Raw genomic sequence first — 18411 nt, 5'->3', positions numbered from 1 at the left:
TGCTGCAGGGGCACATGTGAGGGCCCCTAGACCTGTCTCATGGGGTGGTTGGAGGAGTGGAGGTTTCAGCTGAGTGACAGTCATCTAGACAAATAAGGGAATGCTGCTGGACAGAAGAAACAAACAGCAAGAGCAAAGGTGCAGAAAGGACAAGGAAAAACATGCCGCGCGCTCCCAGCCATAAGCTGATGCAGTGAAGGAGCGGAGGGAGGTAAAGCTGAAGCCAGATCCCTTGGGGCCGAGCGAGAGAGCCATTCTGGAATGGATCCCAGAAAGCCTACATTAGACTCCTGTAGGCCAAAGGGACTCCCAGGAGGACTGTGTACCAGAAAGAGACATGGTCAAATTTGCAGTACAGGTCCATTCTCTATGGGTCAGCACAGAGCAGGAATTTGATGGGAACAAGCCTGAAGATAGAGCAGTAAGCCCAGAAGGCTACCTCAGAGGTGAAGGAGGTGTGATGCCTGAGGTGGAGCTGGGCGTAGAGGCCAAAGAGAGAAGGGCAAGAAGCCAGCACAGGAAGACACTGAACTCACTAAGGAGGATGGAAAGGAGAATGTAAGGGCCCTCAGACCTGAGAGGAGGCACTTATATGGATTTATAATCTCAGTTATTTCCTGAGACAAAGACTCAGAAACCAAGACTTTCTGTTTTTGTTTACATCTATTTTTAATGCACACTTTTGGCCTGAAAACAGTTTCTTTGGTTCTGACAACTTGCTGATAATTTTTTTGGAAGATATATTCTGGCCTCCAAATTCCAAACTCTTTTATTCAAAAGATCGGTTTTCCATTTGCTTTTTAAAATGACATAGCAAAATGACATCATGAGACATTAATCTTTGTTCATTCTATTTTACATTCTCTTGAAAATTATTTTACTCATGTTTAGTTGGAACCATGTATTGCCTGGAAGGGAATCAAATTTGGTAAATCAGGGAAGAAAAGAAAAAGAAATCAATGTTCAACTATTTACTTACATAACCAAGCTGTCAAGTATGAAAAGGGAAGCAAAGCAGAGTTTATCCTCTAAAGTGCTAGAAAAAGAGGAGGACCTCCCTTGCCAGGTGGATCCCCAGAGGCAAGGAGGAAAGGAGCTGGCCTCCTCTTAACCTTAGAATTTTAGGACCAGAAGTGGTTTTAAATGGCATTTCGTGCAACTGCTCATCCAATTCCTGAATCTCTACTCAAAGCAAAATATAGTAAAACTTGGATGGATTACTCAAAAGACTGAGAGAATTCTTGTTAGTTAAACTTTCTGCTTGAGGATTAGAGAACTCTATTAGTTTTCAGTTTTATTATTGAAAAATCTTTCTAAAATATACCCTTTCTACCTTAATAAATATAGCTTATTGACTATTTAATGATTTTAATTCAATTATTGTCTTTGATAACTATGCTTAGTGATGAAAATACAAAAACAAAATACACATTGTGCCTCATGGCAACCCTGTGTGTTTCAGCGTTTTCAATGGCTGTGACCCGTCAGGAGTAGATTGTCAGGCCTTTCTTCCAAGTTGCTTTTGGGTGGATCCTAACCACCAACCTTTTCAGTTAGTAGTCAAGTGCTTAACCCAGGGTTGGGTGAGTTATAAAATAAGTGATGAGGAATTAAAAAATAAATAATATATGAGCTCTACCTTTTAAAGAATTATAAATTAGGTGGAGTATGAAGACTTAGACATATGAAACAGAGGACAAGAACTCTAAAATGTACAACGTTAGGAGAAACTTAAAAACAATAATAACCTAGTTCAACCCATTGGAGTTCAGTGGTAGAATTCTTGCCTTCCATTGAGAAGACCAGGTTTGATTCTCAGCCGATGCACCTCAAGTGAAGCCATGGCCCATCTGTCTGTGGAGGCTTGTGTTGCTATGATGCTGAGCAAGCTTCAGCGGAGCTCCCAGTCAAAGATGGACTGGAAAGAAATGGCTGGTGACCTAACTCTGAAAGTCAGCCAATGAAAACCCTATGGATCACAATGGTCTGTTGTGCATGGGGTCTACATGAGTTGGGGGCCCATTTGATGGCAGCTAACAATGACTTTTTTAACAATGACTACAACAAGTTCAAGTGGTTTGTGTACAACTGATAAAGTTATAGGTGGTGACAAAAAAGTAAAACAGTTCATGTCAGAGATATCAATCTGAGCAGAAAGAGTCATAGCTGCACTATGTGGGAGAAAGGACACAAGCTCCAGTCCAGTCCCTCGGTGAGTAGCAGCTCCTTTAGTCACAACCTGCTAGGTGCCAGGCACTGCCCTGGCTGTGGGATGCATCAGGAACCAGAACCAAGGTCCCTGTCCTCCTTTGTAAATATGCCCAGATTGCAAATTAAAATAGGAGACACCATTGTTTTTATCACCCATTATGGTGGAAAAGATTTTAAAGACTGACAACACCCAGACTTGGCAAGGGTCAAGGACACCAGCATACTTCCTCATTATTGGTGACACAGGGAGAGCAATTTAGTATATTCTATTAAAAAAATGTGTGCATTCCCCCGAAGACAGGAACAAGATGCCCTTTATCACTACTCCTATTTAACACTGTGCTGGAAGTCCTAGCTAGAGCAATAAGGGGAGAAAAAGAAGTAAAAGTCACCTAAATTTTTTATTATTAAATTGGTAAGGAAAAAGTAAAACTATCCCTATTAGCTGATGATATGATACTATAGAGAACCCAAAAGACTCCACAAGAAAACTACTGGAACTAATAGAAAGATTCAACAGAGTAGCAGGATACAAGACAAACATACAAAAATCATTTGGATTCCTATACACCAATAAACATGCAGAGTCCCTATACCAAAAAGATTGGTTGACGTTCAGCCATTTCAGAAGGTAGCATATGATCAAGAATTGACGCTACTGAAGGAAGAAGTCCAAGCTGCTCTGAAGGCATTGGCAAAAAACTAGGCTCTGGGAACTGACGGAATACCAACCGAGACGTTTCAACAGATGCAGTGCTGGATGCTCTCACTTGTCTATGCCAAGAAATTTGGAAGACAGTACCTCACCAATCGAATGGAAGAGATCCATATTTGTACCCTTTCCAAAGAAAGGTGATTCAACAGAATGCAGAAATTATTGAATGATATCATTAATATCACATGCAAGTAAAATGTTCCTGAGGATCATTCAAAAATAACAGTGAACTGCCAGAAATTGAAGCTGGATTCAGAAGAGGACATGGAACAAGGGATACCATTGTGGATGCCAGATGGATCATGGCTGAAAGAACAGAATACCAGAAAGATGTTTACCTGTGCTTTACTGACTATGCAAAGGCATTTGACTGTGTGGATCATAACAAATTACGGATAATGTTGCAAAGAATGGAAATTCCAGACCACTTAATTATGCTCATGAGGAACCTGTACTTAGACCAACAGACACTCATTCGAACAGAACAAGGGGATAATGCATCACTTAAAGTTAAGAAAGATGTGCATCACAGTTGTGCCCTTTTACCATACTTACTCAATCTGTATGCTGAAAAAGTAATTCAAGGAGCTGGACTATATGAAGAGGAATGTGGCATCAGGATTGGTGGAAGATTCATCAACTGCCATATGCAGATGACACAACCTTGCTTGCTGAAAGTGAAGAGAACTTGAAGCACTTACTGATGAAGATCAAAGACTACAGCATTCAGTATGGATTACGCCTCAACATAAAGAAAACTAAAATCTTCACAACAGGACCAATAAGCAACATCATGATAAAAGGAGAAAATATTGAAGTTGTAAAGGATTGCATTTTACTTGGATCCACAATCAATGCCCATTGAAGCAGCAGTCAGGAAATCAAACGATGCGTTGTATCAGGCAAATCTGCTGTAAAAGACCTCATTAAAGTGTTAAAAAGAAAAGATACCACTTCAAGGACTAAGGGGGGCCTGACCCAAGCCATGGTGTTTTCAATCTCCACATAAGCATGCGAAAGTTGGACAATGAATAAGGAAGACCGAAGAAGAATTGATGCCTTTGAATTATGGTGTTGGTGAAGAATATAGACTATACCATGCACTGCCAGAAGAACAAACAAATCTGTCTTGGAAGAAGTACTGCTAGAATGCTCATTAGAAGGAAGGATGGTGAGACTTTGTCTCACATATTTTGAACATATTATCAGGAAGGACCAGTTCCTGAGAATGACATCATGCTTGGTAAAGTAGGTCAGCAAAAAAAGGAAGACTCTTAATGAGATGGATTGACACAGTGGCAGTAACAATGGGCTCAAGCACAAGAACGATCGTGAGGATGGCACAGGACCATGCAGTGTTTTGTTCTATTGTACATAGGCTGTTATGAGTTGTAACCAATTTGACAGCACCTAACGACAATAAAGAGAACTACAAAAAGAAAATCAGGAAAGCAATACTATTTATAATAATAATAGCACCTAAAAAAATAAAATACTTAGGAATAAATCAAATCAGGGATATAAAAGACCTATACAAAGAAAACTACAAAACACTACTACAAGAAACCAAGAGAGAACTACATAAATAGAAAAAACATACCATGCTTGTGAATAGATAGACCCAACATTGTGAAAATGTCAATTCTACCCAAAGCAATCTACAAATACAATGCAATCCCGATCCAAATACCAACAGCATTCTTTAAAGAGATGGAAAAAACTAATCATTAACTTTATATGGAAAGGAAAGAGGCCCCAGGTAAGTAAAGCATTACTGAAGAAGAAGAGCAAAGTAGGTAGCCTCTCGCTGCCTGACTTCAGAACCTACTATACAGCTACGGTAGTCAAAACAGCCTGGTACTGGTACAGCAACAGACACACTGACCAGTGGGACAGAATCAAGAGCCCAGATGTAAATTCATCCAGCTACAGGCACCTGATTTTTGATAAAGGTCCAAAGTCCATCAAACGGGGAAAAGAGAGTCTTTTCAACAAATGTTGCTGGCAAAACTGGACATCCACCTGTAAAAAAATGAAACAGGACCCATACTTCACACCATACACAAAAACTAACTCAAAATGGATCAAAGACCTAAATATAAAACCAAAAACTCTAAAGATCATGGAATAAAAAATAAGGTCATTGGTAGAGGCCCTAATACAGGGCATGAACAGGATATAAACCATAACGAACAATGCGCAAACACCAGAAGATAAGCTAGACCACTGGGATCTTCTAAAATCTGAACATTTATGCTCATCAAAAGAGAACCTACACAATGGGAAAAAATTTTTAACTTTGACATATTTGGCAAAGGTCTAATCTCTAAAAGCTGTAGGGAAGTCCAACACCTCTACAACAAAAAGGCAAATAATCCAACTAAAAAATGGGCAAAGGATAGGAACAGACACTTCACCAAAGAAGACATTCAGGTGACTAACAGATACATGAGGGAATGCTTGTGATCATTAGCCATTAAAGAAATGCAAATAAAAATTACGATGAGATACCATTCCATCTTGACTTAGGTAGCACTAAAAAACAAACAAACAAAAAAACAGAAACTAACAAATATGGGAGAGGCTGCGGGGAGATTGGTACTCTTATGCACTGCTGGTGGGAATGCAAAATGGTACACCCTTTCTGGAGAATGGTGCTTCCTTAAAAAGCTAGACATAGAAATACCATACGATTCAGCAATCCCACTCCTAGGAATATATCCTAGGGAAATAAGAGATGTCACACCAATGGACATATGCACACCTTTGTTCATTGCAGCATTATTCAGAATAGCAAAAAGATGGAAACAACCTATGTGCTCATCAAGAGAAGAATTGATAAACTATGGTATATACATACAGTGAAATACTATGCAATGATAAAGGGCAATAATGAATCTGTGAAACTTCCCACAACATGGATGAATTTGAAAGGCATTATGCTGAGTGAAATAACTTAATCACAGAAGGACAGATACTATATGAGACTACTGTTATAAAAACTCATGAAAAGGTTTACATACAGGAAGATATAATCTTTGACGGTTAGTAGGGAAAAGAAGGAAGGAAACTCTCGTGGTGTAGTGGTTAAGAGCTACGTCTACTAACCAAAAGGTCAGCAGTTCAAATTCACCAGGTGCTCTTTGGAAACTCTATAGGGCAGATATACTCTGTCCTATAGGGTCGCTATGAGTCAGAATTGGCTCGATGGCAATGAGTTTGGTTTTGGTTTTAAGGAAGGGAGGGTTGGGGAGGGAAAAACACTAACTAGACAATAGATAAGTGTAATTTTGGTGAAGGGTAAGACAGTACACAGTCCTGGGGAAGTCAGTACAACTTGACCATGGCAAAATCAGAAAATTCATAGTACATTCAAACTCCCTCCAGGACCGAGTTACTGGGCCGAGGCCTTGAGACTGTGGTCTTGGGGGATATCTAGCTCAACTGGCATAACATAGTTTATAAAGAAAATGTTCTGCATTCTACTTTGGTGAGTAGTGTCAGAGGTCTTAAAAGCTTGTGAGAGGCCATCTAAGATATATCTACTGGTTCCACCCTGTCTGGAGCAAGGGAAAGTGAAGAAAACCACAAACACAAGGGGAAGATTAGTTCATAGGAATAATGGACCGCAACTACCACAGCCTCCACCAGACTGAATCCAGCACAACTAGATGGTGCCTGGCTGCCACCACCAACTGCTCTGACAGGGATTACAATAGAGAGTCTTGGACAGAGCTGGAGAAAAATATAGAACAAAATTCAAACTCACACACACACACACACAAACCCCAGGCTTACTGGTCTGACAGAGACTGGAGAAATCCTGAGAGCACGGCCCCTGGACACTGTTTTAACTCAATACTGAAGTCACTCCTAAGGTTCAACCTTCAGCCAAAGATTATAGACAGGCCTATAAAAGAAACTAACACACATAGCTCAACCATGTATATGAGTCTAAATGGGCACACCAGCCCAGGGGCGAGGATGAGAAGGTAGGAGGGGACAAGAAGGCTGGATGAACGGAAATGGGGAACCCAAGGTTGAGAAGGTGTGAGTGCTGACATGTCATGAGGTTGATAACCAATGTCACAAAACAATTCGTGTATTGTTTAATGAAAAACTAATTTGGTCTATAAATTTTCACCTAAAATGCAATAAAAAAAGTGTGCAGTCTACGTAAAATTAGCATTATATGTACTTTTAAATATATATATGTGTGTGTATTTTTTTTTAATGTGCATGAACTATCAGGAACTTCACAGCATCAGTTTGTAAGTGTAAAGAAGTTGGAATCAACTTAAATGTCCATCAACTGGAAATGGTTACATAAAATCTGATTCATTCATACAACTGGAAATGGTTAAATAAAATCTGATTCATTCATACTATACAACCGCTAAAGAATCAGGTAGATTGGCGAGCGTATAGCTAAAAAGATTACCATAATGCATTGTTAAAATGAAAAGTAAATTTCATGTAAGAATCACAGGGACAAATTGGTATACACCAAAATATTGAGCATTTTCCTCTTTCAGATGAGCTCTAGGAAGGCAGAGAGGAAGGAATTTTTCTTATATATGTTGAAGACACACACACACACACACACACACACACATACACACACACACATCCACTCCTCACTTATCTACAAGGTTAGGTTCCAAAGACAAGGACTACATCATTACATAACTGCCAAATTAGATCATTACCAAACTGCCAAATTGCAACATTACGGAACTGCTAAATTACATCATTACATAACCGTTAAACCACTGAGAATCATGACCCAGCTAAGATGACACATAACCTTAACCATCACAGCCAGCATTACTCTCGCCTTGCACCTCAGCATTTGTTACTGCCAGGCATACGTTATTAACGTGCAAAATAGTTGGATAGTAGATTTTTTACTATTGTCATAAATGCAAAATGTTGGATAATGAGATAGTGAAGAGTAGGTGTATAGCTTGGAGACATTGTGAGTTCGATTCCAGACCACAGCAATAAAGTGAGTATCACAATAAAGTGAGTCACATGAATTTTTTGGTTTTCTAGTGCATATAAAAGTGCAATAACATCGTGTCTAAAAACACATATAACATATCTTAATTAAAAAATACTTTACTGCTAAAAAAATGCTAACCATCATTTGAGCCTTCACTTTTCTTGCTCATGGAGGGTCTTGCCTCAATGTTGATTGCTACTGACTGGTCAGGGTGGTGGCTGCTGAGGACAGGTGGCTGTGACAATTTCTTAATATAAGGCAACAGTGAAGTTTGCCTCATTGATTAACTCTTCCTTTCAGAAAAGATTTCCCTGTAGCATGGGATGCTGTTTGATAACATTTTACCCATAGTAGAACTTCTTTCAAAACTGGAGTCAATTCTCTCAAACCCTGCCACTGCTTTATCAACTAAGTTTATGAAATATTCTAAATTCTTTGTTGTCATTTCAACAACGTTCACAACATCTTCATCAGGAGTAGATTCCATTTCAAGAAACCACTTTCTTTGCTCATCCATAAGAAGCAACTCCTCACGCGTTTTATCATGAGATTTATCATGAGAGTGCAGCAATTCAGTCACATCTTCAGGCTCCACTTCTAATTCTAGTTCTCTTGCTGTTTCCACCACATCTGTAGTTACCTCCTCCACTCAAGTCTTGAACCCCTCAAAGTCATCCATGTGGGTAGTAACCAACTTTTTCCAAACGCCGGTTAATGTTGGTATTTTGACCTCCTCCCATGAATCATGAATGTTCTTAATGGTATCTAGAACGGTATCTAGAATCTTTGCCAGAAGGTTTTCAATTTACTGTACCCAGATCCATCAGAGGAATCACTATCTACGGTAGCTATACTTTACAAAATGTATTTCTTAAATAATAAGACTTGAAAGTCAAAGTTACTCCTTGATCCATGGGATGCAGAATGGATGTTGTGTCAGCAGGCATGAAAACATTATAATCTCCTTGTACATCTCCATCAGAGCTCTTGGGTGACCAGGTGCACTGTCACTGAGCAGTAATATTTTGAAAGCAGTCTTTTTTTCTGAGCAGCAGTCCTCAACAATGGGCTTAAAATATTCAGTAAACCATGTTGTAAACAGATGTGCTGTTATCCAGGCTTTGTTCTTCCATTTACAGAGCACAGACAGAGTAGACATAGCATTATTCTTAAGGGCCCTAGGATTTTCAGAATGGTAAATGAGCATTGGCTTCAACTTAAAGTCACCAGCTACATTAGTCCCTAACAAGGCAGTCAGCCTGTCCTTTGAAGCTTTGATGCCAGGCATTGACTTCTCCTCTGTAGCTATGAAAGTCCTAGATGGTATCTTCTTCCAGTGCAAGGCTGTTGCATCTACACTGAAAATTTGTTGTTCAGTGTAGCCACCTTCATCAATTATCTTAGCTAGATCTTCTGGTTGGGAGAAGGTGGCCAACCAATTCTGGGTGGTGACTCCCTCTGGGGTTAGAAGGAGGGGGAAGGAGTAGGGGTGAGTTTTTTGCTATAAGTAATTTCTTTAAAAAAAAAAAAAAAGCTATCTGATATGAATAGAGCAATAAAAAAAAATATAGAGCAAACTACGTTAAAAACTGTCAGATTTGTTTGGTGAGTACATGTGTACCTTTTTATTGTTTTGTGCACATATATATTATGTATATTTTAAATATTTCATAATTGAATTATTAAACTGCTCTAATAAGGGTATTCTTTTGTTTTCTTTTCTTTTTAATTTTATTGTGCTTTAAGTGAAATTTTACTCCACAAATTAGTTTCTCATTCAAAAATTTATACACAGATTGTTTTATGTCTTTGGTTGCAATCTCCAAAATGTGCCAGCACTCTCTCCCTTTCTCTTTACACCCCAGGTTTCCTGTGTCCATTTGTCCGGTTTTCCTGTTCCTTTCTTCTTTCTTGTCTTTGCTTTTGGACAGGTGTTGCCCATTTGGTCTCATATACTTGGTTGAAATAAGAAGCACATTCCTTGCATGCTATTGTTTTGTTTTATAGGCCTATCTAATCTTTGGCCAAAAGGTGGAGTCCAGGAGTGGCTTCGGTTCTGAGTTAGCAGGGTGTCCAGTGGCCATAGTCTCAAGGGTTCCTCCAGTCTCTGTCAGACCAGTAAATCTGGCCTTTCTTTTGTGAATTTGAATTTTGTTCCACATCTTTCTCCCACTGTGTCTGGGACCCTTTATTGTGACCCCTGTCAGAGAGGATATTCTTTTACATTTCTGTGGTGCAGTGAATTACTTAATATGGCCCTTCTAGCCATAGTCTTTGTAACTCCCACCAAATGACTGGGTGGGGCTATGTAAATGAGGTGCTTGTGGCTCACCAAGGGGATTAGATAGCTTGCTAACAATGTAAATAAGGTGTATGACACTCTTGTGGGGTGGGACCATGCAAATAAGAGGTATGGAAGCCTAACTAGGGGATTGGTCAGTTTTGCCATCCTGCCAGCTTAAAATGAGCCATCCTAGAGGCAGACAGGACCTGACTTTCATCAAGAAGAAAATAGACCCAGGAGACAGAGAGAGAACTGTAATACCAGAGACAGTACAAGATGGCAAGAAGCAGCGGTAGAGAAGCAGCAGCAGCAGAACCAGGAGACTGTGCGAGATGGCTCCGTGGGCTTCTCGGCCCCCAGAGCAAGGAGGCTGCAGCAGGTGTGCTGACCCACGACGCAAGAGAGCCGAGTACGTGCGGGTGGGAGACACTGGTGGAGTGGGGTGCCTCCAGGCATTTACTGGTGGAGCTGAAGAGCTAAGCGACACTTGCTCTAACAGGGTGGAGGCCTGGCAGAGGGGCCGAGGGGCTGAGAGGATGAGGGCCAGAGAGACTTACCCACGGGCACAGTTGAGAAGAGGCTGTTCTGATGGAAGGACTATATCCTGAGTATATCCTGATACTGAATTGTAACCCATTAACTTCCCTAATAAACCCCATAGTTTTAAGTATAATTTGTGAGTTCTATGCAGCCACTGCGATGAATTATTGAACGCAGCAGAGAAGTAGAGAGTGCTGTGGGAGGGACAGATGGTGTAAGAATTGGTAAAACAGTTGGAGGGTGGAGGTGTGTCTGGCCTCTGCCTCATAGGAATCAGGCTTAGGCTGTGGATTTTGATTCTCCTTCCCCCCTTGTGAAGCTAGAGGAGGTCAGATGTCTCACCATACTATTTTTACAACTTCAGTACATTAAATTTGTGCTGTATTTCCCCCTCAAAATAGCTAACAAAAAAACAAAAATACTTACGGAATGTAAAAGATGGTTTCTGTTCTTCATATTCAGTTTCTTCAGGGCTCTCAGCTCTTACGTGGGGCTTTGGTATTTGCTCTGAGCCATTGTTATCTTGCTGATGCACATTTGTTTCAAGCGACCAAATTGATTCAGGCTCCTGAATTTTCTTCTGCTGGTCATTCCCATAATTATTGCGAAAACAAATAAATAACAGAGCTGTCCAGATCCCAAATATAATGGTCCCATAGAATAAATATTGAATTATGACATTTGTCATTGTAAACCCAGCATTTTTCAAGGTCCGTTTTTCAATTTCCTGAATCAGAAGGATATAAGAGAAACTATATTAGATATTTCAATGTAGGTCATCTACTTGAATTCAATTTTCAATGTTTTAAAAACAGAGTCATTTTGGTATTAGTCTTTATTCTATACTTTGACCACATAAAGTGTATCATTTTTTCTATTAATTAGCAAAATGTCTTAGAACTTATCGTCATGGATTGAATTGTCTGTCAACTTGGTTACGTCATGATTCCCTTGTATGAATGTATGATTCTCTACCATTTTATCTTCTGATGTGATTTCCCTGTATGTTGTAAATTCTATCACTATGATGTAATAAGATGGATTAGTGGCAATTATATTGATGAGGTCTACGAGATCAGTAGTGTCTTAAGCCAATCTCTTGAGATATAAAAGAGAGAAGTGAGCAGAGAGACACCACCAAGAAAGCAGTGCCGGGAGCAGAACATGTCCTTTGGACCTGAGGTTCCTCTGCTGAGATGCTCCTAGATCAAGGGAAGACTGATGACAAGGACCTTTCTGCAGAGCTGACAGATAGAACCTACCCCTGGAGCCGGCACCCTGAATTCGGACTTTTAGCCTACTGGACTGTGAGAGAATAAACTTCTCTTTGTTGAAGCCACCCACTTGTGGTATTTCTGTTACAGCAGCACTAGATGACTAAGACACTTATATTCATAAGATTACTCAACATCAAAATGTATAACATGCTTATAAATCATATAGTACTATTTAAAGTCATTGGCTCACACTCTGAGTGTACAGCTAAGGGAATAACGTGAAAAAAGGCTCATCCCTGACTCATGCCCAATTCTTCTTGTAATGACAGCATAGGTCTCTATTAAAAAATCTGATATGACACCAAGCCGGTGGTTAAAATTTAAAAGCATATCATGTGTTGGGGAGAAAGTGGACAATGAGAACTCTGGCCCACTGACAGTGGAGTTGAAAACTGGTACAAGTATTTTGGCAATATTTAGTTAACATGAAGATATACATACATATTGTATGCCGAAGCAATTCCATCACTAGCAATATGCCCTGAAGGGACTCTCATACGCATTAGATTATTCCATATGTATAAGGGGACGTGTACAAGATTGCTTACTGAGGGAAAGTTTGTAATAGTGGAAAACTAGACAAATCCTAAATTTCCCTCAACAGGAGAAGTGGGAAGGTGAGGTTATTCATTCAACAATGGAAATGAACCAACTGGAGCTAAGTGTATCTATATTGGAAAATCTTAAAAGTGTTTTTGAGCAAAAAGGAACAAGGGTATGCTGCTACTTACATACATTTGCAAAACATGAAAAATAATGCAATTGTTTATGGATAGCTGCATAGGCAGCCAAAGCATAACAAATCAGACATGTGAGTGATCAACACAGAGTGAGCGTGATGATCATTTCCATGAGAAAGGGTGTTGGGGAGAAGCATACAGAGCTCTACTGTATCTGCGATGTTTATTTTTTCAAAAGCTCTCAAGGAAATAGGGCAAAATGGTGAGATTCGATAAGCTCAATGATGTGTACACAGTATTCGTTATATTTTCTCTATATTCCCCTTATGTTCGAAGTATTTCATAATTTATTAGAAAAGAAATTTAAAAAAAGGAATGAAAAAGAAAGCCTTGAGAGGCTGCCTTTAGAGATGATAGATTGAATGTGAGCATGTGTCTCCTCTTGATTCCATTCTGAATAAAAACCAACCTGGAAAGCCTCAGGGGCAGAGAGGGGGAGAGGGGACATCAGTAGGTGCAAGGTTTCAACAAATACCTAAAAGACGGAAAGCCATTGGAAGTGTGGTAACTAGCTAGGAAGGGCAGGGGAAGCCACTGGCAAGAGTGTGCCGTGAGAGGGATTTGAAGTAGAATGGAGGCTAGCCAACTCTGGAGAATTGCAGGGCTTGGTGGCAGCATGCCAGGTGAGGCAAGGAGAGGCTTTTGAAGAGTCCAGCCGGAGGCTGGCTGGCGATTTCTTCTCTGGAGAAATGGAGATGTCGAGGTTCAGCTTGGCTGAACGCAGCAGGTCATTTCAAACAGTGGAACGTGGAATGTTAGCCTCGCTCAGCCCCTCTCCTGCCTCCCACACAGGACTGTGGCAACCAGGTTGCTGTAACCGAGGTGGGAGATGGCAGAATTATTCTATAATGAGAAGACAGGCCTTATAGAGAAAAGGCTTCCACATCCTGGAATGTGAGTTCTTCAGACAGCAGCTGAGCCCATCCAATCACCCTGAGGACAACACGCCTCTGCACAGCTCCACCCTGACACCCAGACAGCCCACCAACAGTTTCAGCAGTAGCCTTGGAATTGACCTCGACTCATGGCAACGCCATGTGTACCAGAGTAGAACCATGCTCCATAGCGTTTTCAGTGGCTGATTTTTTGGGGGGAGATTGCCGGGTTTTCCTCTGAAACACCTCTGGGTGAACTCAAGCCTCCAACCTTCAGTTTAGCTGCCAAGCCCGTTAACTATTTGCACCACCCAGGAACAACCAGCTGTTTAGTCTCACTTTTAAACTGCAATGGAAAGCCAAGGATTGATTGAGACATTTGAGGAAAGTTTCCAAAAAAGAAGAAAATACAGATAGAACCAGAAAAGGGAAACAAGCAAATGAGAACTTTTAAAAAATCAAAACAGTAATTTTGATTGCTCAGAGAGGATACTGCCTGCCTTCATAAAACAAGAAAAGTCAGCTTTGGGAAAAAAAATAAAAAGAACAAATGAGGCTGTTGGAAATTTAAAACAAGATTGCTAAAGTTTAAAAAATCATTAGGAGATTAGAAATATGAAAGTAATATTCTGAAAAGCACACACACCCCAAAAAAATGATAGAGATGGTAAGATATAAGGAAAAAATGTGAGACTTGGTATATCAAGCTGGGAGGTATAACAACCAACTAATAATGAAAGTGCCAAAAAGAGATCAGAGAGAAATGTATGTTATCAAATAAAGAATACAAAAAAATTTCCAAAACTGAAAAGCCCGCAGAACGCCTGACACAATGAACAAGAAAAGCTCCTAAAAGCTTGGGGTCAGGGAAGCAGGTGCCACATAAAAGGAGAACCAGAATGATATCAAATTCTCAACAGCAACACTGGATGTTAGAAGACTATGCCTTAAAAATTCTAAGGTAAAATTCTACTCATTCTGGAACTCTCTACTCAGCTGACAATGTAGAATTTTACCTGAGCCCTGTGAAACTGGGAAACAGATGGGGTGAAGGAAATCCTCCTACTCTTCGCATTCCAAAAATGGCTCACTGCAAAGACCCACCCTCCCCAATATAAGCTAAGACTCACGGACGCCCCCTTGTTTGCCTGTGACAAGGCCAAATTCCAAGTCTTCACCTCATAAATGTTAGCTGAACTGCTCAGCCCCACTGATCAGTTGGAACAAAATGCTTGTTAACCAGACTCTGGTTAAGATTCTCTCCTTCCCCAGGTCCCTCAACTTCGGCCCACTTGGCCTGAGGCAGCACACAGCCCTCCTTAAGGTCCCTCCTGGAGAATCGGCCTGCCTCAGTGTAAAACATTCTCGGATCCACTGTCTGACGACACCACTGTTCATCCCTCTTCCCCACACCCGGTTCTTCCTGGCCTTGCCCACTCCTTTCTCTGTAAAAAAGAAAAACCCTTTAGCTTAACTCTTGAGACACTTGCTAATCTTACAGTCAGAGGGTTCTCCCTATGGCAATAGTCTCCCCTCCCCCTATTGCGATAGACCTTTTCCCGCCTTTATAATAATCCTTTTGGATAAAGCCTCTCTTTACTAAGTCCAAATTATGATTACTTTTTAACACTGCCAAAAATTAATCCAGGTTGAGAGTGGAATAAAAATACTTTTAGAAGTGTTAAGAACTTAGAAAAAATTTCTAAGAAAAAAACATTTTTTGGGAAACTATATGTTTTTTATATGTGGATTGTCAATACCAATAAAACAAAGAGTAAATAAAGAAGACATAGGACCTGGGAAAGTGGCTCTAACCAGGAGAGGCAAAGAGAAGTCTCAGCTGTCAGTTGTGCTGCAGGCCTGGAGTGCAGCAAGACCCTATGGGAGTAGAAACTGGGAGTTCTGGGTGGGCCACCCATACCCCCTAAAACGGAGGTGGATCAAAGGAATATCTGATTTGATGGATTACTCATGATGGGGACATGTAGGTAGATGACATGTCTGATGGTGAAAATTAAGGAACAATATTTGTAGAGCAAGAAGGACACAAACAGGGATTACCATTTTAACCAAAAAAAAGCACACGGGTTTATTGGGAAAACAACGTAGAAAAAATGGAGGTCATGTAAGAAAAATGAAGTTGATGTATTAAATAAATCAAGAAGTAGAAGTCTAGGAATATTATTTAAAATATGAAAATAACTGTCATAAGAAACATTAAAGGATCAAAGTGGTTGCTTTTAGGGAGCTGAACTGGGGGGTTAGGGTGGTAATTGGGTGGAGACTGGATGATTTTCTATATAAGATTGTTTTTATTTTTTCTACGTATTCATTACTTTGAAAAAAATTTTAAAGGGAGACCTCGCCTACATGCTTCCTGATCTTGATCCTGAGTTGTACCCTGTTGATCCTGATCCCAAGTTGTACCCTGCTGCTTCCTTAATAAACCACTTAATTGTAAGTACAGTCTGTGAGTTCTGTGTGGCCATTGCAATGGATAACTGAACCCAGAAGAGAAGTAGTGAGGGCCATGGGATGGGCAGCTGGTATCAGAATTGGTAAAAAGGTTGAAGGATGGAAGTATGCCTGACCTGACCTCTTGGGAATCAGCTTTGTGCTGATTCTGGTCATTGTCCCCCATGAAGTTAGACAGGTTCTGACCCTGCTATTACCATTCTACAAACCTAGTGAGTGACCAAAACACTTCTGTGGCATCAAATCACCAGAACAGGCCCTTGCTCCCCACAAGCCCCGAAAGTGACCTGAACATACCTGGATAAAATGTCTTGTGCAGTAGGGGATGTGCTCTGCCACTCAGATCCTCCCTTTGGGGCTGAGACACCCATCCCCCAACTGCTGGAAGTATTGGCTGCTGACTGTCCACAGCTGAGTACCTTCTCAAGAGTCACCGTTGGTGGAAGCAAACTGTTTCACCCAGGTTACTCCCCTCCGTGGAGAAACTTGAATTCAAAGACTGGTCAATGGGCCCAGCCCCCTTGTCTCAACCCTAAAGAACCATCCACAACTGCATCACGGTCCAACTTCTTTCTCTGCTTGACTCTGCTTCCCTCACTTCCTTGCAGGTATTGTTCCCAGATGTGCTCCTTAGTACATTTCTGCAGGCAAATCTCGGTCTCAAAGTTTGATTCCTGGGGAACTCCACCAACAGTTGGTACTGGGAGCCCCTGACATAGGATTGAGAGCTCAGTCACCCTCTGTGGAGTGTCGATAGCCCTGGTGGGCTATAGCTGGATACCTGCTAAAATCTCACTGAGTGTGGACTGGGATGGAATACTGGTGGAAAGGAATGCTCTGGTTGGTGCAATTGAGAGATAGAGGAGTAGTAACTATAAATACTATGGAGTTAAATAACTATTGTCGAGTGCTATTGTTGCATTTGAGAAAGGCAGTGAGAGCCTGAGGGTGATTAATCACCAATTTAAGGTGAAATACCAGAATCAGAGGGCCTCCTTAGTAGCACATAAAGGAACTCTCATCTCCCACAACCAACAGAAAAAGCCGAGAACCATTACAGGACTGATTATAAGGCCCAGGGAAGGTTGAGTTCTCAATCTTGGCTAGTCTAGCCAGGGAAGGAGTGAGACTCTGAGGCTTGGATGGGGCCATCTGAGTGGAAATGCACTGGAGAACCTTGAAACCCCTAGAGCCTTGGGAACCCTCTGGGCCTACAGAAATGGCCTACTCCTCCTTATTGCAGGCCAGCTCTCCACCTTTGCTTGAAGGCAATACAGAGGCCTCTGATTTTCAAGGCAACACATGGCCTCTCTCAAGATCTACCTCCAATCTCCTCCTGGCTATCAGATTAATAACTACGGTCGCACATTACCTGGTGGAAAAGAGTTAGGCCTGCCTAGAGAAGAAAGAGAATATATACCCCAAGGGAGCTGAAGAACCCAGCCATCATGTGCCATCAGGAGCTGGGTATATATGGGAATGAGTCCTGAAAGTACTGGATCAAGGGTGGTGGAGGTGTGGGAGGTGAAATATAAAAGTTGGATCAGGCAGAGTTTATTAACATAGGAAATTTCTCCACAAGAAAAGTTCACTGAATGAATAACACTTTAGAAATGAAATATTTGATTGTGAAAGAAAAAGTATCAATGGTATAAGGTATAAAAATAACTTCTAATTAGGAAAACTGAGTTGATTAAAATAACTGAATAGAGAATGAAGCTGCTTTAATTCATATCAGCATCATATCTTTCTATTAAATGTCTAAATTTTGAGAGATTCTATTTTAACTTTCTTCAAAAACTAAAAACCAGTTAAGAGGAGAATAGGTGAGAGAAGGCAGCCAATTTTAATGCACAAAATATATACATGTATTTATATGATAGAACTATTACTGAAAAATAAAATCTATATTCATTAAAAGGATTCTACTGTATTGAGAAAACGGGAAATTTTGAACATGTGGACACTTCTTATTTTATTAATAACTTTTCTTATATTACATTTTCTTAAAGCAGCCCCTATTGCTGTCAAGTGGATTCCCTCTCATAGCAACTCTATAGGGCAGAGTAGAACTGCCCTGTAGAGTTTCCAAGGAGCACCTGGTGGATTCGAACTGCCGGCCTTTTGGTTAGCAGCAGTAGCACTCAACCACTAAGCCACCAGTGTTTCCTCTTAAAGCAGAGCTCACACTAATTTTCTGGAATATGTTCCCCTCCCCCCAACTTCCTATCCCAGCCCCACATATACTCCTGAAAATGTAGAAAAACTCTCTTACCAAGAGACAGATCT

At 40.6% G+C, this 18411-nt stretch overlaps 1 protein-coding gene across 1 annotated transcript in view; it reads right to left on the bottom strand.

The window, feature by feature from the left end:
- Nucleotides 1-11529, bottom strand: part of GALNTL5 (polypeptide N-acetylgalactosaminyltransferase like 5) — a 79698-nt gene extending 68169 nt beyond the window's left edge. Inside the window, exons 1-3 of the mRNA XM_023548054.2 lie at nucleotides 11230-11529; nucleotides 9385-9387; nucleotides 9163-9203 (exon numbers count right to left, since the gene is read on the bottom strand). Coding sequence (XP_023403822.1) covers nucleotides 9163-9203; nucleotides 9385-9387; nucleotides 11230-11443 — 258 coding nt within the window. The 5' untranslated portion in view covers nucleotides 11444-11529. The remainder of the gene's footprint in view (nucleotides 1-9162; nucleotides 9204-9384; nucleotides 9388-11229) is intronic.
- Between the last annotated feature and the right edge of the window lie 6882 nt (nucleotides 11530-18411).

Source organism: Loxodonta africana, chromosome 22 (genome assembly GCF_030014295.1).
Source record: "Loxodonta africana isolate mLoxAfr1 chromosome 22, mLoxAfr1.hap2, whole genome shotgun sequence".
Classification (NCBI taxonomy): Eukaryota; Metazoa; Chordata; class Mammalia; order Proboscidea; family Elephantidae; genus Loxodonta; species Loxodonta africana.
This window is presented reverse-complemented; position numbering and strand designations above follow the sequence as displayed.